A 26879-nucleotide genomic window follows, 5' to 3' on the forward strand; every position below is an offset into this window, starting at 1 on the left:
ATACTAACGGATCATATAAATCGTTGAGCGAAATAATGAAAAATTTATCACGTCCAAGATTCAGATGATTTAAATATTCATTTTTCAAATGCTTTTCAAATTAAAGTTACATTGTTTCGCTCAACAAATTTCTGAGAGTAGAGAAACATATATATATATATATTTAATACCAATTGTCGCAATAATTGTTATAAAAATTTCACTCTGTATTGTTTCTGAAGAACACAGCGTTCGAAAATCAATATTGCAAAAGGCACAAGAAAGTGTGTCATAATTTACCATATTCATTAACGTAATTGGTGTTGTTAATATTGAATCTATTATGCAAATGCGTGGAGAAAAGGATTTACCAAACCAAATGATTATTCTAGTTAATCGATTGAATTGAAGTTAAATGTTAATCGCACAAGAGCGACGCAAGATTTTGAAATTTGAAATACAGATTCTGTAATTACAGATCTTCCTTCTGCTCGTGTGGCAACCTACCATCAAACTTTAACCGCGTTGAAGCACTTTGATATTATCCCGTGGAAAAATTGCATTCAGTTTCAGCTTTGTTACGAAGCAGCCAATTATCACGAAGTTTCATTGAATCGTTCTCAAATTGGAATTGTATTTCTGTTTGGTAAGAAAAGGATCGATGCCATCCCGATGAAATTTTAATTTGCAATTGAATCTCTAATTTGCACGCGAAGGAATTTTATTATTTATTTTGTTACATTACTAAAAAGGGATTAAAGAAGGATTTTGTAATTTATATAAGTATCAATTATTGCGAGATAAAAATTCGGGCAAATTGTTTTGGAGGTAATACGCCACAGAACGTCCGTCACTTCTTTAAAAAATAATCCGACAACCGTGTGGCTTGATATTCTGGCTTTTACAGCGTGCTTAGCATTACATTTTGCAATTATGTTTTTGATTTTTTTTTTTACGTGCATTAGCCGTTACCTGCATGTTGCGGGGAGTGTTGTTTAGGAGAGTTCATGTCTGGTGGCTCGTCACTGAAGGACACTGACTTTTCAAACGACACCGACTTGTCTGCAATAGATGTTGATCAGCATATTTTCGCGTAGTGTAATGTGCGTAAAAAGCGTAAGAAGCGTGTACGTAAAAATGTGCGCACTCGACCGGAACAGAACACGGCAATGATGAGGGGATGAAGAACCAGCGCGGGCTTTCGGAAAACGCTTTTTTTTTTTCTTTTTTCTTTTTTTCGTGCGATTGAAAGAATTGCACTTGCCATAAAATGCTAATTAAATTGAAAGTGCAACTTTGTGCTCTCCTTCAATTTACTTCTATCGATTTTCTTTACCCAAAGTAATTTATAATTTATTTTAATTAATACAATTCTTCAGACGTATCGCGACCTTTATTTCTGAAAAGCTTTATACGGCTACTCTCGAAAATCACCCCTAAAGCCGACGCTGAATAAAACGGTGTGGATGTCGAGACTTTTCGCGTGCATCATGCAAACGAAAATTATTACAAAAAGCCTAACGTATTATTAAAAAAAATAAGTAAAAGATATATTTATTTTAATTTTAATTCACGGAAAACAAAAAAATTAATACACCGATAAAAATGTTGAAATTTTTAGAAATTCTTAGAAATTTTTTAATAAAAAAAAATTAAAAAATTTACCAATAACTCTATCGAGATCGGTCAGATGAAATAAATCAAGTATGTGAGAAATGATGTATGAGAACGAACGTGCAACGACGACAACGAAAAAGTAAGAGGCAACAATATAGCGAGCGCATTCGCAAAAGTGCATATATAAAACAACATATATATTGAAGCGCACCTTTGCCTAATTTTGGCGGTTTAACGTCAGTCCTTAAGTACGAGTCATCTGTAACGGCAGGTTGAGACACTTGAATTTTAAAGGACACGCGTTTTATTAACAGCAATAAAGGTGGAGGCAACGTTAAATATATATGATATATAAATATGTATAGAAATATATAAAAAGTATATAAAAATGTAAATGTATATTATATATATATATATATATATAAATAAACGTATGTAAATATATATATATATATATATATATATATAACGATTTTATATATATATAGTGATTCGGAGGTGAATAGAAGATAGAAGAAGATGAGAGACACACCTGGCAGTGAGGCAGAGCTGGAGCTAGAATGTTTGTCGAACTCGTCCCCGGCGCCTGGTGTGTGCGTTAGTCGGAATAACAAAGCAGTTGTACAGCAGGGTTTTAGGAGAGTTCACTCCGTGAAACTACACGGCTACGGGCAACTATATGCCGTCGAATTCATCTGGACTTTACGTCTTCGGAAATGACTTTTGCGAGCTTGTTACACGAAAATATTTGCTGACACGCGTATTGAACTCGAGACGAATCTCGCTAATAAAATTGATTGCGTTCGCGTTTAATCTGCAGAATTGTTTGACGACAATTCAACGTTATTTGTCAATTCGAAATAATGTCTCGCGAAATTGTCTTTATTATACGTTCATTACAAAATTTAAAAAAAGCGTCGACTCTTTTAATTTTTATAAAAAAAAAATTTGAATAAAAATTTATATAAATTTATTTCTTTTTTTTTTTGTTTGGATGAGCTGAGGTAATTATTGTGCAGAAAATTTGCGCCACGAATATTATTTAATTCCAAATTATTTTAATAAAATTCCGCAGTAATATCATCGCTTACTAAAAATACTAAAAATACTAAATAACACGCCTGTATATTTTTTAGCATTAATTTTCGGTATATTCGGTATAAATAATGGCATATTGTTACTGGCGCGTAGTTCACGGCATAAATTCTTCTAATATATATGTATATGCATGTATGCACGCAACACCTATGTTTATGCACGTTCATATCTAAAATTGTGTCATTTCAGCGAATCTGGACTTGTCTAGAAGGCGACTACGACAATTATTACAAACTGAACAGTACAAACCAACACATGTCAAACACTCTTACCTTTTTTTTTTTCTTTTGCACAAATGCTGAACACTTTTGTTTTATTAATAACGTATTTATTTCTTAGCTCTATTTTCTATTTCTGTTTTCTAACGAAAAAAATCAAATTTGCTTCTAAAATAATTTGTGATACTTATCTTATCGTTCGCAATTGATTTCTTTTTGTAATTACAATTATACCGAAAGTTAAAAAAAAAAATCGTAGTCGCCTTTTCTCATTATCTAGCTATCGACTATCGATCCCAATAAATCTGCGGTATGACAATGTTACTAAGAACCGTGATTACGAGATGTCAAAGTGGTCGAAAGTTGATGAAGATGGATAGATGAACAGGCACAGATGAAACGAATATGACGAATATTAGTAGAGACTATTGATATTATATGAGGTGTCTAGCAGTCTCGTATGCTTCTTAGCTGAAACTATCTTAGTAAATTAGGTAAATACGTTCTAAATCCTTTGTAAAATAAGCACTGAAAGGGAATGGAATGAAGTTGCATTGCTAAAGAACTAAATTCGTTTTTTGCTTTTATTCCGACAGTGCTTCCTCAAAATTTGAAGCTATGATAGCATTTATACGGCTTGTCCCAGAAGTAACGAGAACAATCACAGTTCGCAGTCTCTTTCTCGAGGTGAAAATTGTTTAAATATTAATTATTCTCGCTGCGTTTGAGACGAGTCTCCGTTCTCATGTGTTACGATACGTTACCAAAAACCGTGGTAAATGACGTTTATTCGCGAAAGCGAAACCGAAGGCACGGAAAGTAACCTGGAGGAAGGTAATAAGTCGCGAATATTATGGAACACGTACCTGCTGATCTCGCGTAAGGATCACGTCCCGGTGGAACCTGCAAGTATTCCCTCGGCGATGGGCTGGTGTGCGGCGCGTGTGTCAGAGCTTTCTGCACGAGCCCGGTTAGATTGGCCAGTTGTCTCTCCATGTGCTCCACTCTTATCCTGCGACAAATAAGTCTCAGTTAGAAACATTTAACAGTTATCCATCACTCTAAGAAAAAAAATATACATATATATACTATATATATCCCGAGTGGAAATTCATCAATTTTAATTTTTGCAACTGGTAATTAGATCGCGCAGATGCGAGCACGTGCGTGTGTTTACCGGCAACCATCGCGCTGCACGATCCGCGTGGAAGGAGTCGCGCGGGCGACGGACCCAGGGGTCATCGACCGCGGCAGTCTAGCGCGCGTAAGGATAGGTCAGTGCGCGTAGTAAAAACTAGTATGCGGCGAAAACCATTTAAATATCTAACTTTTCTAGCGTTATTAAATCAGTATTAATTGTTTGGTATCTAAGAGACGTTTTGAGCGTCAATTTCCACTCGGGTGTAACAGCTCCGAAATGTTATAGGCGTTTGGCGAACACGGCGCTCGAATATTGCAAGAATAATTGCTGCTTTAAGCAGATGTTACGCATCTTTTCAGACAGTTTCATGCGCTAAACGACAATCCCTTAGACACAGAACGAAAGAAATACTTCTTAGGTGTTACTTAATAAATTTCAATGATTAATAAATTTAGCAAGATAAATGGAAAATTGTAAAATATTATATTTAAGTATTTTTTTTTTTTTGTTTTTAAAATTAATATTTTCTTCAATTTGTCTTAAGTTGAAAGAAAAAAAATAAGCATTCAAATAAATAGCAGATAAAATAATTTAAGTAATAATTCAATTTCTATTAGTTCCGTTATCAAATTAGATTTTATCTTAAATCATATTACTCGTAACGTTATCGTGCTAAGAATAATGATGATAATGATAAGCCGAATATAGAACGATACAATGATGATATAAAAAAGTGATGATGTCGATCGATAAAAAATATTAATGACATATTGTACGTTAGATTTATATCAAATATCTTTTAAAATAAATAACCGTTTAGTAAAAGAAAAAAAAAATCTCTTTCAATTTCGCTAAGCTTATCGTTACAGCTATCTAATCATTATTATCTAACATTTTGGCATTCGTTCTATAACAAGAGATCGTGATTTTACGTTACAGCATACTAATAATAAAAAAATTGTGGTTCTACGTATACCCGTTTTCACAGGAAGAACATGAGATTCCTTGCGACGAGAGAAACTCTTCGCATGTCAACGGTACATAAAATTTCCATTTGTTCCAAATATACATATATACTTCCTGTCAGAAATCGGATATGAGTTACATAACACGATGCTAATCACGTGCATCTATACGCTTCACATGACAAGTGACAGCAGTGCCCAATCTACATCACGGTGACAGTACATAAAATGATATACAGGGTGGACATATGTGACATGCGACGAATCAAGCCGGCTACGTGATCCTCATGGCAAATAGTTTCGGCTTGATACAACTTTTGGAAAAGTTGCGCGAGAGTGAAGTGAGTTTCGGACAGTCGACAAGTAGTCCAGTTCAGTTTCCCAATATACACTTAGAGAAGTATCTAACGTTAACGTTCGATGAAGTTATCGCAAAAGAAAGTTTATTCTTGTATAAAAGTCCCTTAAGCGAAAATAAACTAAAGTAAGGTAAGACGTAAAATATTATATTGGTTAATTGTGATAAAACGTAAAACGGTATTACAGTGACTTCTGTATGATGGTGGGTTAAATTGTAGGAAACTTCGCAAACCGTTTGATATTCTATTCTTTAAAATTACTTCAAGAATATTTATATTTATAATGAATTTGTAGCTCGCGCGGTTGTGAATTTAATTAAGGATTTTTTACGTGCAAAAACACCCTGTATATGACCAATGCATTTTTTTCTACGATCGCTATTCGGCATGCTGCATTCCACCGAATTGCAAGTTGTACTTCTATATGTATCATATACGTTTTGAATCACAATAATTATGGCATATTTACACATATAATACACACAAATTTTATTCTTTGAATAATAGAGAGAATCTTTAAAACATCCCGGAAACAAACATACAGTGTACAACGTTAATTAATTAAAATAAATATTTATCTGTAACATTTATATTTTAATAAAAAAAGACTAAAGTTAAATTAATAATTGTAAATAAAAAATTATTTTTAATACAGCTTTATGCCGTAACGTGGTAAAAAAAATTTAATTTGGAAAATTGTACGTATATGCATAAGAATCGTGCCACTGATTAATTTAATTTTGCCTCGCGTAAGACATTTAATCGAATAAAACGGGCAGTGACATTTTTTTTTTCTCCTCTTTCTCTTTCTGCAATTCTCTTTTTCTCTCATAATCATTCAATCAAGATATCCGATGTACTCTACAACATGCACTTGCAGAGGATTCATAATAGATTCGTGGATAGAGTTCTTGTTTCGCATGAAAAAGGAAGCTGTAGCGTTAAAAAGAAGGCACGTAATTGCCGATTGAAACTCGTAATCAAATTTCGATAACTTTCCGAACGCGGTAGAAAAATAATAAAATTTATACGAACGGAAATCATTAGCGTTGAAATTCAATCAATCAGACTAACATTTTACGAACGCAAATGCTGTATTTGTAAAATAATTGGATTGATCTAGAAAGGAACGAATTTTTCAGTTGTATAAAACTGGAAATTATTTTTTTTCCGAGATTCCAAAAATTCCTCATTAAAACGGTTTGATAAACTGATTGATGCGATAAAGCCCGTGAACGTTAGTATAAAATTTGTGAAAATCTTTCTTTCGATAGAGATAATATAAATAAATGTATGAATAAAGAAAAAAAAGAAAATTAACAATTCAGTTAACGCTGTCACTCTGCAAATGTGTAGTAATGGATACTGATATTACGTGATATTGTAATTTAATTGCTTGGTTTTGATTAATAATTAAACAATGGGCATTTTTCCATAAAAATAAATAAACGGAAAATATAATTGGTAATAATTTTAAATTTATGATTAAATAAAAAATTTAAAGAAAAGGCTATTTTTAAAAAAGATTTAATACTAAATAATAAACGGCCTGATTTTTATTTGATCCAATATGAAAAATATTTTGTCAATTTTTCATGATATTTGACGTTTCAGTGCGCGTGATGAAATACTAACAACACCGGGCGCATCTATCGCTGTTTTTCAGTGATAAATCCGGATGCCAAACAAATAGGATATCATAAAAAATTTTGTTTTAAACTGCGCTACGCGATTGCTTGGAAAGTTTCTAGCCGGTAGCTGTGCTTGTAAAAATTATGTAGAACAATTTCCGGGATTAAGGGAGACTTTTGCCAACAAGAATCTCGGATTCACCACCGTTCCGCTTTCAAGGGGCAGTCCGTTCGAAACGACACTCATGCAGTTCGTATTCATTCGCAAGCAACCAGCCAGCTAGCTAACCAGCCAACCAGACGTGGCACGATTCTCGGATGGTTTCAATTCTCTTTTTCTTTTTCCCTTTTTCTTTTTTTTTTTTCCTCCTCATTTTTCTGCCTCTCCCTCTCTCTCTTTTTATTCATTTCCTTTTTATTCCGCGCAGGCAGGCAGATCTCTACGCAAGACAAACACGCAGGCGACAGAGTGTGCGTGACGTGGGGTGCAGTACCGAGTAGCGTCGTAGCCCTGTCCGCCGGGTGCCAAGGCTGGCGGCGCCCCCGGAGGAAACGGGGACCGCGGGGGACCAGACGGCGGACGCCCCGGTGGTTTCACGCCGTAAAGGCTGTACGATTCCTCCAACAGCTCCGTATCGCTGCACCACCCACAACAAACGTACACATTCGCGCTATCAAACATCCGTGTGGAAGAGGCCGCGGTGCGGTGACCAACGTCGGTCGAAACAAAGGGCTTAGTTTCAGTCATTCGAGGGTGGGATTTTGATAGAGGACGGGGTTTTTTTTATATGTATAAAGAGGCCACGACAAAACCTCGCGGACACGAATTTTCAAGCGAGGAGTTTACTTCGTTGAAATTTGTACAGCGTCTCTATATTTTACTTGGATAGTAGCATTACGTGGCATGGGTAAATGTGCCGTTATTAAAGACGCTGTATGTAACAATTTGACTCGTGCATTAATGCTTCATCGATAATTTACCGGGGTGAAACATATCGCGTTGAACTCTCGTGCGGCAATTATTAATATTGCAAGTCGGATAATTTAATGAATTTCAACCAGTTCCAGGGTATTTAAATAGGAAGAGATTAAAAATGTATTCTGCGTGAATGAAATATTGAACGGGACGTTAATAAAGCGAATAAAATGAATCTCGATATAATGAAGTAGCTAACGTTTAAATAGTTACTCGCTCTGTTAAAATTCATATGTAGGACAGTCTTTACATTTTTTTTTTTTTTTTTTTATATAATGTAATACGTTCATTAAGTAACAAATTAATTGAATTTTAAAAGTTTGGTTAACAGCAGCGCAACCTTCTACCGTTTGAAAATTTAAGCTCACTAATGAAAGAAATTAAAAGCTTAAATACTACTTAATAACGATTCAAATAAAAATGTTATCAAAATCAAATTTAAAATTCGTAAATTTTGAATAAAAAATAAAACTCTTCTTCATTTGTATTTTTAAAATTTAATAAATTAAGACGTTCAATTTTCACGAATTTTTATCATTATTTTGAAGAGAGATAAATGAGATTTAAGCCAATTGTCAGGGAAATTTCTAGATAAAAGAGGAACGCAAAAGCTCTGAAACGGATTCAGAAAGTCTTTTTAATGCAAAACTTTTTGTCAGTCATATCACCCGTCATGGAAACGATCACGAGTTGTCTAGCTTAAAAATTCTGATTACCTGGCTTCCTCGTCGATAACGGGCGTAACAGTTCCAGAGTACTGCGAATAATATGGATCTTCGTAGCTGCTGCCTGCGCTGTAAGGCCCGGGTGGATATCTTCCGCTTCCGGAACCGACGCCGCCAGCACGCTCGGGACTGCTCATGTATCCGCTCTCTCCGTGTAACCGATCTGCAGATTCAGTGATTCGTATATTAATAATCAAGATCGACGTATGAAACATTGTCAAAGTTCTTTTTGCACTGCGTTGTATTTTCACACATAAAATGCTTAAAAAAAAATAATAATAATAAACGTTTGATTTATACAGATAGTCTTAAAACAAATTCAAGTTATAATGTTAGAAATACAACAGTAAAATTAAACGTAAAAGAAATATCTACAATAAAACATTGGTTTTTAAATAATGTAAAATAAAAATTTTTTTTATTAAAAAATTAAACTTTGTAGTAAATAACTGAAAATTAATAAATTAGTAAATCAACTCAAATCAGCAGTTTTGTTAGCGATGTAACGATAAAGAATTCGTTGCGCAACGTTCGTTCTACTTGTTTTACGTACAATGTCTCTTGGATATTTTTCAAGAGAGCTTTTATGACTGATGGTTTATTTGTGGCTCGATACCTCCGTCGAGTATGAGTTTTATGGGGCGCGAAATGTGTAAATGAAATTACAATCAGGAGACCGTATCGACGAAGGAACTTCGTTTATATCAGTCGTCGTGATATGGAAAGGAGAGAAAAAAAAGATCCTTCACGATCGTGCTTCTTACGGGAGGGCACACAATCTACGGTTCTCGAGTGACAGCGAGAGCGGATGAAAAATGGGATGAGAGATGCTGTTTTTCGTACATTACGATATCACATAGCGTTGTACAAGAAAGATGACATACGTAGGATATGTTTCTAAAGGTTTCTGAGGGATGTAGCTCTAGTGTTGGGAATACATCGAATTACGATAGCTTCGTAACGAATCTGACAGCTGTTACATTCTTTCAGATTCTTCTTTTGATCAAGATTTACGTTGAATTAAAACACCTCGAGATCTTTTTACGTCGAGGATAGCATTATTTAATAAAAATTAATTAGAGGCGTTAAAATATTTCTGATTAATTAATGACTAACGAAAATATTTTTAATTTAGAAATAAGTGATTACATAAATTTTTATTCGCTCGGGGTTAGCTTTATAGAAAGCTACAAAGTTTCATATTTCTCCGTGAGTTTTGGTTTCCTTTTCTTCGCGACGCGTCAACTGCATCTGGACTTTACCGGCGCGAATTCAAAACATTTCGATTTCACGGTATTTATTCCCAACACTATTTCCACGGTCTCGAGGTCGTTTAATTAAAGTTGGCTCGACCCGGCTTGGTTAATCGCGCCTTCCAATTTCACGGTTTTCCCGCAGTTATTTTCAAACGACCAGCCACCCTTGTGGTTGAATTTCTCCTTATTACAAATACGCCACATTGTTACATTCTTCCTATTTGTGGTTTGTTTGAAATTTATTAGCCTTACACTTATAGCTCGTGTCATTACTCTTCGTCCAACGATTTTCTTCCGTTTAAAGAATAAAAAATATTCCTTTCGCGATGCACGCAAAAAAAAAAATGAGCTGTCTTGTTTCTTAAAAAAGTTTCGTCTGTAGAGATTTATTTATCGCGTGGATTATACATACATATAATGGAAGTAATAATAAATAGCCGCGCTGCTATTTTTCATTATTTTTTCCGCGACTGAATTTTATTTCGCGTTACAACCGGATTTTATTTTACTTTACAAAATTTGCAAAATGTATTATATGATATTTCTCTACATATCAATATAAATAACGTTGCAAAAACCGAAAATTGCGTAAAAAATCTGCGCGCTCTGAATTGTTGAAAATGTTTCGTAAATTGTACGTTGCGCAGTTAAAAGAAAAAAAAAGTTTTATCATTGCTTAGACACAAGGGGTTTTCCTACCGTAAACGTACCTTTTGAATTAGTAGCGGACGTAATTATCATTTCCCATTACGGTTAGTAACATTAATACTCGGTAGTTCGTTTAGTAATATACCTAACGAGCTAAAAAAAAATATTAGGTTTCAACAACTCTTATTACATCTTGCGCAAAATTTATTCAAAGAATACTTTATTATGCACACACGCACACCTGCGGTCGTTTATGCGTCGCAGTGGAACTCAAGAGAGGAGTTATTGCTTGGCTCGCTAGAGTCGGGTGTCAAAGATCAATCAGAGATATCCGTAAAGCACGTGTTATCAATCGGCGATCGTCCCGCGGCCCGTCGCGGAAGGATCGAGCTGTGTCTGACGAATGTTTAAGGATACTACTGACCTGGTATACTATAGAGGGAGACCGAGCTGTCTCTAGAGAAGCGCGCCGAGCCCCCGAGGCTTCCAAGGGGACTCTTACCACACTGGTAGCTGCGAAGCGGCTTGGCCGGCGGCACCCCGCCAACACCTATCCAACCATCCAAAAAACCAAACAAAAAAACCAATGTACCCAGTGCTCCGATGCACGTATCTCTTGCTTCTCTCCGCCACCCTCGCTAAGCCGTTCCGGCGTTCAGTGCACATGCAGAAAGTGAACAAGACCGGTGAACGAGCAATCCGCGCGCGGCTCGTGCCATTTCTCTCGTATCTCCGCAGGCTTCTCCAATTGAAATTCGTACGGCACGCCTAACAAACGTTCGATATTTCCGAAACGTCGACGCACGACTCGGCCGGGGGCCGCGATAACGTTACCGAGCAACGCGCACGATTTATCAGAGGAAGCGAGAGATTGCGAGCCCGGGGCGAGCGAACAGGCGTGAATTGTCTCTTTCGAATTTGTCGACGATTATCCACGCGCTATACGATTCGTGCTACGTGCTTATTACGATCGCGCGATTACGTGTGGGATCGTGAAAATTTTGACGTAAGAACTATCTGGCTTTAACATTCATGAACTTCTCGACCACGATGATCGCAGCGCGTCAAGTGAAAATGTCTGGTCTTTTTTTATAAAATTATTTCGTTTAATAAATTAACTTTTTTTTTTTTCTCAACTGACAGCGTTGGGAAAACGCTCGCGCGCGTTGCTATTCATAACAGATCTGCCCCGTCATAGTAGTTGATGATTAATCACGATCGGTCTACGTGAAATTGGGCTATTCACGCATCCTGAATCGGTCCTTTCGGCGGCTCGGTGTCTCCGTGCGGAACGTTTCTCTCGACAATAAGGAGAGCGCTCGTGGCGGCCAGAAATGAGGCCATCCTTTCCCCCTTTGGGCTAGCGGACTGTTAAGTGTTTTTGAGTAGTTTCGAATAGCGTTCGGCCAACGCCGACGGTCGTAACGATCTCCGTTGAACGATTAAGTATCGAAACGACCTTGCAACCGTCGATCGGAAGCATGAAGAATGGAGAGCGATTGCAAATATGTGCGCTTGTGTGCGAATGTATGCGCGTAAGCTCCAAAGCACGAGGTATGGGTTGAAAACAAAAATTGGTCGAGTCTCAGGAAGATTTCAAGGGAAATTTCTAACAATGTTAATTTCATTTTTGTCTTCGGTCTTTCTCTGCTGGCCAATTAAATTATAATTTGGAATACCAAGTAATTACGTAACTATCGACCAATTTTCAACAGAACGATAAATGATAATCGTATTTTTTCTTAGTTATCGTGTACAGGTGTTGGAATCGATGAGTATTACATAGAAGGCGACCAGAATTTTAATATCTGCCTCGTACTTGAGTAAAATCGAACGGTTTCAAATAATGAGGAGGAATTAATTTGTTCAGTTTTCCAATTTCTTGATTATAATTTTTTTTTTTTTTTTTTTTAAATTCTTTTATTATCAAATTTGTACTCTAATTAGTTGAAATTTTATAAAATCTCTCTCGTAATTTTAAAGATTGAATAATTTATTATTTGTGTTACATCGTTTCCTCGAGATTAAAGAGGTCAAAGAAAATTTCGGAATTTTATATTCGCGACGTTTCTGGCCACCTTGAATAAGACATCTGAGGGACTGCGAAAGTACGTGGGACGTGCGCGTTGTATGATATGTTTACACAAATCTCGGGAGGTGGATGGTACACGATGGAGAACATCGATGCAGGCATGTAGGAAATGCACAGGCGCACGAAGCGGTAAATTTCTCATTGAACGGCCCAAGGTTGTCGCTCCATTAATCTCCTTTAGAACTACGCGCTACCGTCTTGCTTATTACTGACACCTTCGTCAATTTATTTTACAAATTAAATCAACTTTTTATCCAACAATTTCGTATTAATTGTAAAGATGAAGCGTAATCCACTTACGGAAGTACTGTAAAATGACGTTGTTCAAATCGAGCGCAATAAATTTTCCGGCATTCGCTTTGAATTTAATGCGAGGAATTTTCTGGTTTATAGATATTTATGGAACAATAAATTTCGGGCATCGACGTGTAATGCGACGCTCGAAATTCATTACGAAAATTATTTCTCGAGCATTGTTGGGCCGCTCGTTTAATGGATCGCGTCAATAGGGTCTTGAGAATGAGATTTCCGTCTACAATGTGCGTGCGCGACGACACGTACGTATAGAAATAAGGGGAGAAAGAGAAAAAGAAGGAACGTGGGCATTCGTATACCTGGTGTGGTGAGTGTCTTGGGCTGCGTCGGGGTCGCACTAGGACCTCCGACGACACTTGACGCCGCCGGGCTGTATGCCCTTAGAAGGGATCCACCGCGCGGCAGGGTGCTGCTTCCGCCGACGTAATATCCGCTGCCGGACGTCGAGTTCTTGGCCGTCTGCAATCAGAAAGGCACTTGTCAGAAAGAAAGATTTAGGTCGCGAGCCAATAATTCGAAGGCCGAAGGCTTCGCGATTGGTTTTCTTCGCCGATTAAGACTCGCAATAGTCTAATCGACTTGCGTGTCGCAACTACGGTCGGATGCTAGTGTCGATTAAAAGGTGATACGGCAATTTTAGCGAGATATTACCAATTGGGTCGTGTTGCGAGACGCGTACAATTAAGCACCGATTCTGGTTTAGATCGTAATAACATTTGTAAATAATCGCGTCTTGTTATCGCCGATATAGAGCCTTGTCCATCCTACAAACATCTTCCGGTCTGCCGCTTTCGCAACAGGTTTCGAGACTCGACGCCATTAACGTTAGCTTTCCAACACGAATTTCCAACGTTTTACGATCATTTTAAATGCATACTATCCACATGTACGTACACATCAATTTCTTTATACATACAAAGTTTTATTAGGCGTGATAAATGCCAGACTTTACTTATAATTTCAAAATGCTAATTTTTTTTGTAATTAAATTAAAAAAAAAAAACTTTTTTTTTTTAATATTTATCTGTTTCGTTTACAAAAGATTTCTTTTTAATGCAAGGTCGCGCAGTGCAGAGTCGAACCGTTTTCGGGATGCGCTCTGAAATGTTTGCACGTGCAATCAAGCGTAATTTGTAATTCTGCACCCGTTTGCAGCACGGAATGCCTAAGTTATTCGCCGTATCATCCCGTTTGTTTCGCGCTGCTTGTCTCGGCAACTTTCCACGAAAGATTAACTTTCCCATATCGATCACATAGTAGACTGCATGACACGCGCGGAATATACTATTAGCGATCCCGCATAAGGCTCTAAAACGGTTAATAAAATGAAACTTCTCTTGTAAATAGCGTCGAAGTAGTGGCGAAACGTAGTCAATAAATTCTTCAACGCCGTCGCGATTTATGCTCTATTCATGTTAAGAGTGTAATAAACCATTAAAAAATAGAAAAAAAAAATTATAACGCGTACAATAAAAGCGCATAATGTTCTTTCTTTAATGGAGTGAAATGTTTCGGGAGCAAGAAGTGTGTTCAGTTGTAAGTATATTTCTTCATATCATTATTTCTTCATATTTCTTCATTATTCGCAGCTTCCTGTCGAGCTGGCAATTTTTCCTCGTTTTCATTGCTCCGCCCGTATCAGAAATCGATTGTAAAATACGCGGTGGTAAATACAAGGCGAAATATAAGTCCCATGCAGACGCGCATCTGGGAAAGAAGAAGTGGCCAAGCACATTCTCGAAATTCCCCGACCCGGGAGTTCGATCCGCAGGCGGAGATCCCCCATCTTCATCTCTATTCCCGTCTATTCACGCTCGTATTGGGAGGAAAATTGCTCGACATACTCGGTGACTGAAATGGGCGGCTTTAACCCACGGCCGCCACGAAAAGTCTCTCCCTCTTACCGATTTCTTACTCGCGCGCTCGCACTCGGCCGATTCACATCGATTTCGCTTTTAGTCGTTGTTTACCGTTGCCACGAGTTCGGCTGGCCGTCTCACTCGCCGGGCCGATCAGCCGGAAAGGCAAGAGATCATATATCGCGGAAAGGACGAAAACCGACCGAGAATTTAATTAATTGAAAGTGATTTTTCGAAGCTCGTTTTAAAAAAGTTGAGAGAAAGAAAAAAAGAAAAAAACCCTGAAAATTTTCCTTTCTGAAAAGGATCGATTGTATGAAACTCGCGTACACCTTTCTTCGTGGCAAACAAGATACAACTCAGCAGTAACGAGGGGAAAGGAAAATAATAGCCTGTGCGGGCGTTAATCATACGTCGAATGAAGAAGAGGAAGACAAATATTTTCCCACTCACCTTTTGTACATCTACAGAAAATACGAGAGGAAGTCCGCGGCTGTTGAAAAGTATTTTCACTCGGCGTGTTTTTAATTATAAAGATCATCAAGTAACGACCAAGAGAGTGTCGAGGTTTTCGATAGCACGCTGAGAGAAAGAAGATCGGCGAGTTTTGTGCTTTTAGCCGCGAAAGTCGTCAGTATCGCGAAGAGGAATCGGCAGTTAGATATCTTCCAGTTTCTCGCCGCGTTCCGGAAAAAGAAACATATACACGACGAAGAGTTTAGTTTCTTGCTCTCGTCGGTAAACGCAAATAAAAAGAGGAAAAAAAGGGAAACGTATAGAAAGTCTTAACGACACGTCTCTGCTATCGAAAGACGGAGAATCCGTCGTCTCGTTGTCCCGATCGCGGAAAATGTCACTTGGCGAGTGACAAGTGAGATAAGTCACGAAAAAGAGTTTGCGAAGCAGAAGGATCGAGTAAGAAGTAAAAATCGACGAGCGGCGAGAGTAAGGCCAGCGAACGAGGGAGAAGATGCCAGGTAGTTTCCTGCAGTTTTGCCGGGAGGATAGACGAGAGAACGAAGCGTCTTGCGGCATCGCGCGTAGCCGCTGAAAAAGAGATACCGGCAAGAAGAGTTCGCTGGACAACGTCGGAGGACAATTCTCTCGATTCGTGAGCGCGATCAGATAGACGCGGGATAAGATTAAACGGAGGATAGACCAAACCAAGAGAAAAAGGTAGAGAGAGAGAAAGAAAGAGAGAAATCTTTTCCTTGGGAATAAGTATTTCGGTGAACAGCGAGACGAAGCGGCCGGCGGTTGGTTAAAAAGCAAACGCTAAACTTTCGCCGCGAAGCGATTGAAGAAATTAGATGCAACGAGGACGATGATCAGATAAGAATGAAGAAATTCGTGACGAACTTCGGAATTAGCATTTTTCCATCCGCGTCCTTGATCTTTCTAGGCTTGCTCGTCGCGGCGGTTTCGAGAGTACCGGCCGAGCTCGTCGAGAAGAGAGCTGGGCGGCGCACGCCGATGCACAGTGTTCAATTTACACAAAAGGGTTATATTCAGGTGAGAATCGTGTGGAACGTAATCCGATAGAAATAGATTTCCTCTTTTTTTTTTTTTTTTTTTTCTAACATTTACTTTAAAAGCACACACACTCTTGTTTAATCTTTTGCAATTCAAACTATTTCGAAATAGAGCTTGTGCAAAGATTCAATGTTTCTAATTCGCTAAAATGTTTGAGTAAACGATTAGTCAAATTGGCTACAGATATTGCGCGCAAAATGTTCAGTAACGCTTTGTGTCCAGATATATCGCGAGTGCTAAAGCTAACAAAACGGTGGGAACAAACAATGATAAATCGCCATGTTGTCGGAAATAAAAGATACACATATTTCAACGAGGCATGGAAACTCGTGAGATTTCTATCGATTACGTGAGCAGGAGAGCAGTTCCATAACACATGAAAAAAAAAAAAAAGTCGGTTTCACACCGGTTGCTTAATTTTCATCATTCAGAAGAAACGACGATTGTGGTCTACATACCCATTTCTACATCTGCGCTCTAAATTTCTTGTACTTTCTTTTGCATATAAAAATTTATCGGCTAAACTTAACTCGGAATAAATTATTTTCCTCGGTAAAAATTCATCTCTACTTTCATCAACTTTGATTGTGTTTCGTAAAGCTAAAAGAATTCAGAAATTCCAATTTATTATTATTTTTTTTTCTTTTCCTTTCTTTAAAATAAAGTTCGTTAAAAATTTAAGATTCTTTTTTTTTTTTTTTTTTTTAATTGAAAAGAGAGATCCTGTCCTAGAAATTTAATACAAGTTTGGCGAACGTATTAAAAAATTTATTTTACGAGAGATCAAAGATGTAATTATAGAACCATCACCGTAAAAAGTGAGGATCATCTGGAGTATCTCATATAGTTAGCATCGCTCTAATTAACGTGTAATATATTGTTGCCTAATCATCTTCACTTTTCAGTTTCTCAAATGGGAATTGCCAGTGCCGGAAATTCACGAATTTACATTCTGCCTTTGGGTGAAGTCGACCGATCTCACGTATCCCCACTCGATCTTTTCGTACTCAAGTGAGTATTCCGCTAGTGAAATCGCGCCTTAATGTTACGCGCGATTAATTTTCGTCACTTTATCTTGTACTGTAATTACTTCTCAGCTCAGTTTGCACCGCGGTTGAAAAGTAGAGACAATTAAAGGACCGTTCTTAAAAAACAAATTTCGCGAACGGTCAATATGTACGAAATAAAAATTCCCTTTTATGCTATTTAGTCGAGGCCAATGGTATCCATTAAATAATTGAGCTACATCCAAGCGGATATAATATTTAATTAAGGAATAAGAAACGTACTTAACTTCCCTCTCTACCCTAATTTTACCTCCGGCTCCATTTTTGACCTAGTTATGTCGTTTCGGAAATAGTAATGAGAGCTGCTTTACATGGCGCAGCGCTTATTATCCACTCGAGTATTCACCAAGTAATTGCGCCAGAATTCGCGGAAAGTATCTTCGTTTATGGAAAACACTTCGTCTCTTCGCTCGCGCGTGCAGTTATCTCATTGCGGTTTAGTAGCATGTTAAGCGAACGCGTTGCCCCGTGGCATTATCCTTTTTACGTGTGAGACTCGGCACATCGGTCCCGCTCGCGGGAACGTTAATTGCGCAAATTACGAAATCTAGCAGGATTTTACTGTTCCCCGATGTGAAATATAACGGCGTAACCAGAATTTGAATATTTATGACGGAATGCCCGCGGGCTGATACACCCATTGTAAAATACGTAACTTACGATTAATTAGCTCGTTACATTCTGAATCGCCTTGTATAACAATGTCGTGTCGTCTAGGAGAATCGAATACACATAGCAAGTAATTAGAAAGCGGATAATCTCGCGGTAGTACCTATAAGTAATATTTATGGGCGTGGATTACATAAATTACATAAAGTATACCCCATAAATCATGCTCGAATAAATAAAACGAGGATTTTGCAGGAGGCATCTCCGAGTCAATTTTTTTTCTCTTTCTTTTTTTACATTATATTTACGCTGGGTGTGCAAATAAAAAAAAAAAAAGAAAAAAAAAAGAGATAAAATTGTTTACGTAATAAAACAAACATATGTACTAGCGGGTGGGAAAAATGCGTAGAGCGCATGTCAGGCTTGCATAAATTCTAGCTTCGTAAAACATCTCTATAACTTGACTGAGGGAGCGGTGCACAAACATAATCCTCTTTCGTTGTCAAAGGGAACGAGCGAGAACGTTTGATTCGATCTTGGATATCGTCGCGCGGAAGAAGCATTCACCTGGAAATCGACGGCGTGGAGATATTCCGAAGGCCGGCTCGCATACGCGAGCATCGTTGGTATCACATATGTCAAAGCTGGGAGAATCGGGTCGGTCGTTACGCTCTGTGGCTCGACGGACATTTGGTGTCGCAAGGTCGCTCGAAAGAGGTAAATCCGATTATCCAGCTACGGAGATTTACCTTCAAAATGTAGAACTCAAGTGCGAAAAAGTTCGCCATCTCGATTAGATAAAAAACTTTTCTATTATCTATTCACGTCAAATTATACGATTTTTATCGTAGATAAATTTCCCTTCGTGTAATCATCCCGGCGCATTTTTATTAATAAAAAAATCGTTTCTTGCAGAGGACCGGACATGTGATTGCGGAAGGCGGTGATATCGTCTTAGGTCAAGAATATACCGACTTCGATAAGGGGCTCGAGGAGGGCATCGAGGGCTCGGTTTTGGGATTCAATCTTCTCCTGGCCTCGGCGTTCAATTCTCTCGATAGCGGCCTTCATCAAAGGCCTTTATTCCGGTCGACCAATGAAGCCGCCGATGTGGTCGAAGATCCCGTCGACGCGGAAACCGAGACGAGAAGATCGAGACGCGATTTGGATCTTGGAGCAACGCGTGTTCTCGACAAGCTCGTTTCGATACTATTCGCGCTAAACCCTAATTGGTCCCGTAGACTTTCACAACCGAGCGACGCGAAAACGGAGGAGGACTCTGTAATCTCACCACCCCTAGCAAGTATTATCAATGGCACACGAGAGGAAGAGACATCGTCAATTCTCGACGACGCAATCACTTTCGATACTGTTAACGAGGCCGGAGTAAAAGACTTGCTGGGAAAATTATTGAACGTCCCCTTAGGTTTGCAATTAGTGCAATTGTCTTATGTTCATTGCGAGCTGGGCAGGGGTAGTCCACCCATAGGTGGCCCCTTAATGTTAGTTTCCTGGAGCAGAACACCCGTGAAAGTGTTCGGCGGCGCCATCATAAAAAACGTCGGTGATCAATGTGGAAAATTCTGAGAAATTTTCCACGAGCGATAACGAAAAAAATGTGCAATTGAAGATCGCAGAGAAAGGACGATGTCGAGTCAAAAACAAGATATTTTTTTAAAAGACTAAAAACTGCAATTGAATTAAAAAAAAATTTTTTTAAACAATTTAAGCTAAATATATTTGATTTCGTAAAATATTTTTATACCATGTAACAATCTTTACAAAACTGGAAAGAAATTTTTTTGTTTTATTTTTTCTTTATTTTGTAAATGTAATTCTTGAATCTCGTCAAGAAAAATTAGATAAGACACGTTCCATTCCCGTCTTCAATTGCACCTGCTCCAGATAAAATCGACTTTACATTTTTTAAAATACTTAATTGCCATTGATTACTCTTGTAGGAGACGCTTTTTTTTTTTATTCAGTAAACATTTGCATTTTTTACGTCATTTTTATATTTGCTAATCAGTGCCATCGTAACGACTTTAAAACAGTCACTAATAGGCAATAAGTGTAAGTAGTTCTAATAGTTTTGATCATCATTAATACACTTACGGATAAAACTAATTTTCACGGCGATATTCAAGTACCGCGCGACCCTCGTGATTGCATGAGTTCGGGGTTTCTCTAGCCCCACACATTTATGGTCGCACGCGAGTCTCCCGAGTGGAAACCTCCGCCCGCAATCGACGATCTCGTTTCGCGTATCGATCCACGTCGCGCGTTAATTAGTTTCGCAGAATTCCCTTGAACGCAATCGCGACCGCGGCGAGGGAAGGAGAAATGTCCCTCGAAAACCGCGACTCCGGCTTGGCGAAATTGTCGAACGTCAAAGGCGTAGCTACCACATACATATGCGCGAGAGCAAACGAAATTATGAAAGCGAAGAGGTAAAAAATTTAAAATAAGAGCTCATTAGCTAATTTCTTTCAAATAAGAGAAGACAGTCAAATGGAGCGAGAGGGCACATTACAAGTGGGAGCTTAAAAATTGTCTTAACAGTTGTAGGAGCAATAAAATTTGCATGAAATCCTCATTGCGACTTATCTCAGTATTGTAGTATCTTAAAATTAGTATAAAGCCACTGTTGATTAACGCTGAATTAGTGCAATGTATAAATTTAAACGTAACTCTTTTGTATAAAAAAAAAAAAAAAATTTACGCTGCGAGTAGATTTTCCATTCTCTTGCAAATGGCTTTAGAAAATTGCATCGAATTTTATACTTTAAGTAGTATCTCTTATTTGTCGCCTGCAGCCTTAGTTCTTCCAACTAATATAATATAAAAATAAAATTAATATATTTATAATTTATTTATAAAAGTAAAAGGAGCAGCCCGATAAATATGAATATTAAAGAGATTTTTAATTATCGATACAATTTTAAGCGCTTTCTTGTCAATGCCTTCAACGAATACTACGCGAAAACCATTTTCAGCTACGCCACTGGTCGCCCGTTGTCTCTTTGTAAACGGAGTTTCGACACTGACGTTTCACGGATGCGGATTTTCCGCTGACGTTGATAACGCCGGCGAACGCGCCGGTGTCTGAGGATCCAGCTCTAAAAGCGCTTTTCCTCTTGGCGGACCGCGTGTTGAAATTCCGTTTGCGTCTCGCAATCCGGATCGCCGCCGGCGAATAAAACGTGCTGTCGAATAACTGACGTTACTCCTTGCAGCGGCGACGCAAAGGCTACGATAGGCTTTTTCGTATACCAAGGCCGATAACAGGGAAAAAATTGGAACGTTCGCATTAAGTCGGTCCACGCTAATTAATGCACTAACGTGCACGCGACAGAAGAACGCCTACGGCGATGTGTTTGATGAACGATTATAAGCCGCATATAATATTTTATAATGCTCTATTAAAGGTAGCCGAAGATTACCCCGTTAATCAAGCCTCAGCAGATGCTACTTAAACGAGGCTGACACTTCGTAAAATATTCCTATAACAACGCATCGTATATGATGCTCCCACCTTCTACCTTTACTCGCGCGCGTAAATGCCTTCAAAGCGCGACGTTTCGCGTTTCGCTAAGTGCAAGTTACCGCCGTAAGGTCCCACATGCGTGCGTAATTACAAATTACTAATTAATCTAATTATAGTACTAACCGCCGTTGTGTCATACCGTCGGCGTAAATCGCAAAGCGCGCACAATGCCAAATAGCTCGGTAACGGGATTGCATAAACGGCGTTACATCAACCACGCGTGTCTTGCCATGCGTTTTCCCTCCGGTCGTGCTTTATTTGGCGAACTTGAGGCGTCGGTTCGCGGATAGCCTGCTCATTTGCGCGGCCTCTTTCGCAAAAGCTACGTAAAGAGTGCATCACGTCTCGCGATGCGCCGGAATCAGATAGGGGGAAAAAAAAAAAAACGGAAGGGAGGGAGGGAAAACGATGCATTGTCCTCTCGATACTTTCGCCACGCGAGACAACGGAGTCTGCCAAGGCAATTATTATTTTGCGTCACCGCGTTAATTGTGACCGTATGCGTTGGCCAGTTGGCAACTCGCGACGAATGCACTCATTATGCGCACAAGCTATTTACATACTCCTCATTTTCTCGATACATCTATCTGCGCGAATGAAAGCAAAAGCGTTAATGCGCATCATTACTACACTGCGCCCGGCTATCTCGAATATTTCCGCTCTAGGAGGCAATTACGTTGATTCTCAATTTAATGGCAATTGCCAATTTGTATGTTCGATAAGATAATTGTGTCCCCGGTTTATTGGTAGACGCATTAATTTTTAAGTAGATTACAATAATAACGCGGTTGTAATTGCATCGACAAATAAAGAGCGCGAATCATGTAATTATAATAAGCCGTAATCATCCATACGAGAGAACGTATTCGCTTTGCGATTTGTTCGGAGAGCCGCGACAACATTTTCGGGAAGCGCACGCGAAAACCAATGTCCCTAAAAATTATACAGCTTGGCCGACAATTATTTATGCAACCAGGAAATATTTATTAACGTACTAATCATTAAGCAAACTGACCACAGCTTCGTTTAAATAATGCAGCGCATTAATCGCGAGCGTGCTTTAGTAGTCAATTAAACAAGAGGATTTGGCTATTGTTCAAACTATTAATGAGCGCCGCTATTAATTCAAGCGCACGCTGCGTCAAAACTCTTTTAATCCGTCCACGAGCAACGTAGCGCACTAACGCTATAGATATACATATTAGAAATAAATACCTGACTCAAGACGAAATATTTTTGAAAATTATTATTCAAAGTTTGCAAATAAAATTTAAAAAAAAAATAAGCTCTCGAGATTATTTCTCACTCGGTCAATTTCTCATTTTAAATTTGTACTATTGCAGTATTATATGCCACGTGCATTAATTGCAAGATATCGCGTGACATTCGAGGAAATAATAAGTGAAACTTAATTTCTCTATTTCTACGGTGTCCCGAAAAAAAAAGAAACACGAGCAGCGCTGTCAAGCGATTATGTAAAATATATCTCTTTTTGTTACACGACTCACACGACATTGCAACCGTTCTCTCTGTTTGAAGTAACGTATTGTAAAGCGTACATGCAATGTAAAAATATGCACAGGTGAGGGCGTGTTGTGTTACATAATGTAAAAATCGCGTACATTATACCCACTCATCTGCATCGCCCGTTAAGTCGTACAAACAGTAAGTCGAACTACTTTCGGATCTACGGTTCGACGAGAGATTTCGAAACTGCCAGCTTTTCCACGTAGATCATACTTGATAATATTCAGCACGAGATTGGCACGAAAGTCTACGTAAGTTTGCTGGTATCATTTTCGCGATCTTTTTTATTCCTTATTTCAAAAAAAAAAAAAAAAAAAAAAAAAAGTATGACAAGGTAAAGTGTTATTTGAGAAATTGAGAAACCTTGCGCTCGCGTCTAAATCTTCTATACACAATGGCACATTTTATGGAAATTATTATTTGTTAAATAATTAAAATTAGACACGCTGTGATTCATGCTACGTCACGTTTTCGTAAGTTTTTCCTGTTTTCTAACTTTCATGATTTGCGCAAATCAGCTGTACGATATATTGCGATAGATGTTTTATTCTTTATATGTATTGTATTCACGCGGGGGAGGGTTTTATCTCTCTTTTTCTCTCCAAGCCTTTTCACGCCGGATTACGGTTTTACTTTCACCAAAATATCACTCCTATCATGTACCAAATCGCGGTAATGGGCTCTCCTGCCGTTTCAATGGCTATAACGTTGCGTGCTTTTTAACGTCACGTAATTCCCGCAGGATTGCATTGCGCCTTACTATTACATATACCAGTTTCATCACATATTATTTTTCGTCAAAAATAAATTTTCGCGTAAAGAAATAAATTCAAATTTAATTACGTTAAAATCATTACCGTCGAAATATATCAGAACTAAAATTTAAAAAATAATCTAGATTATTTTATAGTAAACACATCTGGCTTTTATCAAAAGACTAAATTTACTTACAGAAAAAAAAAATTTTAATATATATTATGCCAAAATAATCTCGTTATCAATTTTAAATGAACGAGAACTGGCAGAGGACCAGAATGTTATTAAATTGACATAATTCGCACAGATATCCTATAGAGTAAGCAAGTGATAACCGCGGCGTACAAACGTAAATCGCCCCGAGCTGCCGTTAACAATGTTGGGCAATCGAAAGAAATAGTTTGAGTCTGACGAATAACGCTGTCGATCAGTTGCAATTAAAATCTGATCATTGCTAATTTGTATCGGAATGTTCGTGCCGTTGACTTTCATTCTCCATAAATCTTTACGTGTTAATTGTACACTGCGAGAAGTACGATCAAGTATTTTTTTTTTTTTTTTGTCGATCACGATTAGTATGCCGTATACGAGGTGCCAATTACGATTACATCAACGTTATAGGTTACAGCTAATCGTCGTACGCGTACAAATAAATTATCAAACCGAAATGTCAGCGATACAAGGCAGATACAAATCATATGGTTTGTATTTTAAACACTAGCACAAAGAAAAATAAAAAAATAAAATACAAAAGCATAAGTGAATAATATAATTAAAAAAAAAAAAAAAAACGAAGACGACGAAAATTTCGTAATTATCATGAAACTTTCCAAATGTGCCTCGATTTAATTTTAGTAGTCAAAAGTATCTCGTTACAGAGACATATATCGATCTAAATAACTACTGTTCTTTATTGGAACCGTAATTTAATTATAATCATATTAAATTCCGCGCAGGCCGCTTTGATTTATTTCCATATCAGCCCTTTTATTTATTAGTCAGCTACGTTGGTAAAAAGTATCGCGCGTGCAAACTCAGCAAATGAATACATTTCGTTGGAGAAGCATTTAAAATGATGAAACGTAATTTGTAAAAGCTCATAATGATGCAACAGTTTATTCGAGCGGGTCTGATAATTAACGGTTCTATCTGCGCGGAATTACAGAAGTCCAATTGTAATAACGGAGGCGCGCGCGAGCTCTATGCCACTTACAACGTAGGGCTGCAGCATTTCTCGTGCAATAACAAAGGGAATTTTTCAATTCAGTTTTTTAATTGCCACGCGAATCGCCAGCGTGGCGTTCGCGTGTTTGTGGCGTTTAATAAAATTGTCCGCATTCTTCACGAAGCGGCGGGTTTGCCGTTCCGAACCGCGCTCGCCGTGCAGCGATCGTACGTTTATACGGTCGACGAACGTAACACATTTCATTTTCGGACTATTATTAATACAATTTTTAACGACGTCGCATCTACGACTAATGAAAAAAAGACCCCCCCCCGACGGTTCGAGGCACTGCGCTATAAAAAAAAACTTGACGTTCCGTAAATTCCAGCTATCAGATCCCGACTGCAAAGGCGATAAATAATCGGGCGATAATTACAAATCGACGACAATAAATGACACTCTGCTCACACGACAATTACGCCGGGAGTAATCGCACGACAAAGTAAACGTTGCTGACATTTATGGTTGGAAACTGTCGGTGTCGATTGCGTCGTATATTTTTTTTTTTCACATTTTTTCCATGCAAAAAAAATGAATGAAACTGAGCAGATTGAAATAAACTAATTGCTCGCAATTATGAATATTTTGTTAGATTAATAATCTATCGTTCGTAACAAAAAAAAAAAAATAATAATAATAAAGCGTCGCCCGTATATGTCGATCTCGTGTCTCATAAATCTTTCGAGGATTCACGTGATGATGCTCTTGGACATACGGGCGCGTATCTGCGCGCGTAATTACACGCGTGGATCAACTTTCGTTTTCCCGAGGAGGCTATCCTCCTTTCGCCGCGCGTGTCGGATTCTTCCGGCCTTCGATAGAGAAAGAGAGGAACGTTCGCGGCGGACAAACGCCGCAGGTGAGAGCGAGGACAAGAGCAGGCGGTGATCTGCATTTTTCTCGCAACACCCAATGCATTTCCCGCGACTACACGCGGCGAGTTTCCGCTGCTTGCAGATAGGGAGATACGAGTGCGTTCCGTACCTAATAGAGACTTTCTTCCCGGCTGGGTATCTACGATCGGGCTTCCGGTAACTAACAACGCAGCGTGTTAAGCTTAAGACTGAAGATATAGATAACGGCGCGTCAAGTTCGGCCGACTTTGCATGTGGCGCGATAAGTTTACACTTTTCATTCGCGAAGCGAGTTTCTCGAAGGTCGTTTTTTGGGGCGAAGTGAAAGGCGTCTGAAATTACTTTGTTACATATGTATAATCGAAAGGTAGTAACTTCTACTTCCGTACAATTGATACGAAATTAATAAGAGAAGAGAATATATGTATAAAAAAAATTACATTTTTACGTTTCTCATGGATTCTAAATTGTGGATAAGCAAACTACAAAAGTGGCGTAATCTTTAAACGTACCAGACAAAAATAATATTACTTCAGCAATATTTTAATTTTTTCAATAATGCGCCACGGCATTTTCAATATCGCAGAAATTTTCCACGTGGTAAGAAGCGCAAACTCTTCCTGAAAGTAATTTTTGTCTTACGAACGAAATTTTCCTTCACTTTTATTCAGACGGAAATATATGCTTATGTAAAAAACCATGGGCGAACTTTCTTTCTTGTAATTCATGTAAATGCGCTAATAAAGCGAAGGAAATCTTCAGACATAGATACTCAAAGAATCGTTTCTCGTATTCCAAAAATAAACTCTTTTCCCGAAAAATAATAAAAAGTTTAAATAAAATAGAAAGACTACGTAAATCCGTAATATAAGCTCGATTACA

At 38.2% G+C, this 26879-nt stretch overlaps 2 protein-coding genes across 16 annotated transcripts in view; one reads left to right on the forward strand and one right to left on the reverse strand.

Moving 5' to 3' along the window:
- The window catches only part of LOC139109532 (uncharacterized), a 174378-nt gene that overhangs the window by 23251 nt on the left and 124248 nt on the right, over positions 1–26879 (reverse strand). For 7 of the 15 annotated variants that reach the window (XM_070668643.1, XM_070668642.1, XM_070668645.1 and 4 more), the window contains 8 exons: positions 13320–13479; positions 11038–11163; positions 8701–8872; positions 7503–7646; positions 3779–3924; positions 2129–2182; positions 1808–1876; positions 952–1041 (listed from right to left, as the gene is read on the reverse strand). In XM_070668643.1, the coding sequence (XP_070524744.1) occupies positions 952–1041; positions 1808–1876; positions 2129–2182; positions 3779–3924; positions 7503–7646; positions 8701–8872; positions 11038–11163; positions 13320–13479 (961 nt within the window). The remainder of the gene's footprint in view (positions 1–951; positions 1042–1807; positions 1877–2128; positions 2183–3778; positions 3925–7502; positions 7647–8700; positions 8873–11037; positions 11164–13319; positions 13480–26879) is intronic. The other 8 variants (XM_070668654.1, XM_070668653.1, XM_070668644.1 and 5 more) reach the window with 7 other exon arrangements.
- Positions 16015–19758, forward strand: LOC139109542 (uncharacterized). Its single transcript, XM_070668670.1, has 4 exons — positions 16015–16391; positions 17318–17423; positions 18597–18805; positions 19004–19758. Exons 1-4 carry the CDS (start codon positions 16218–16220, stop codon positions 19673–19675), a joined length of 1161 nt encoding a protein of 386 aa, XP_070524771.1. The 5' UTR covers positions 16015–16217; the 3' UTR covers positions 19676–19758.

The sequence above is a fragment of the Cardiocondyla obscurior genome, linkage group LG18 (genome assembly GCF_019399895.1).
Source record: "Cardiocondyla obscurior isolate alpha-2009 linkage group LG18, Cobs3.1, whole genome shotgun sequence".
Classification (NCBI taxonomy): domain Eukaryota; kingdom Metazoa; phylum Arthropoda; class Insecta; order Hymenoptera; family Formicidae; genus Cardiocondyla; species Cardiocondyla obscurior.

Coding starts and splice junctions, on each gene's coding strand:
- LOC139109542 (XM_070668670.1), top strand. CDS start 16,218: ATGAAGAAATTCGTGACGAACTTCGGAATTAGCATTTTTCCATCCGCG. Junction 17,424..18,596: donor CTCGATCTTTTCGTACTCAA/GTGAGTATTCCG, acceptor TCGTTGTCAAAG/GGAACGAGCGAGAACGTTTG. Junction 18,806..19,003: donor CGCAAGGTCGCTCGAAAGAG/GTAAATCCGATT, acceptor CGTTTCTTGCAG/AGGACCGGACATGTGATTGC.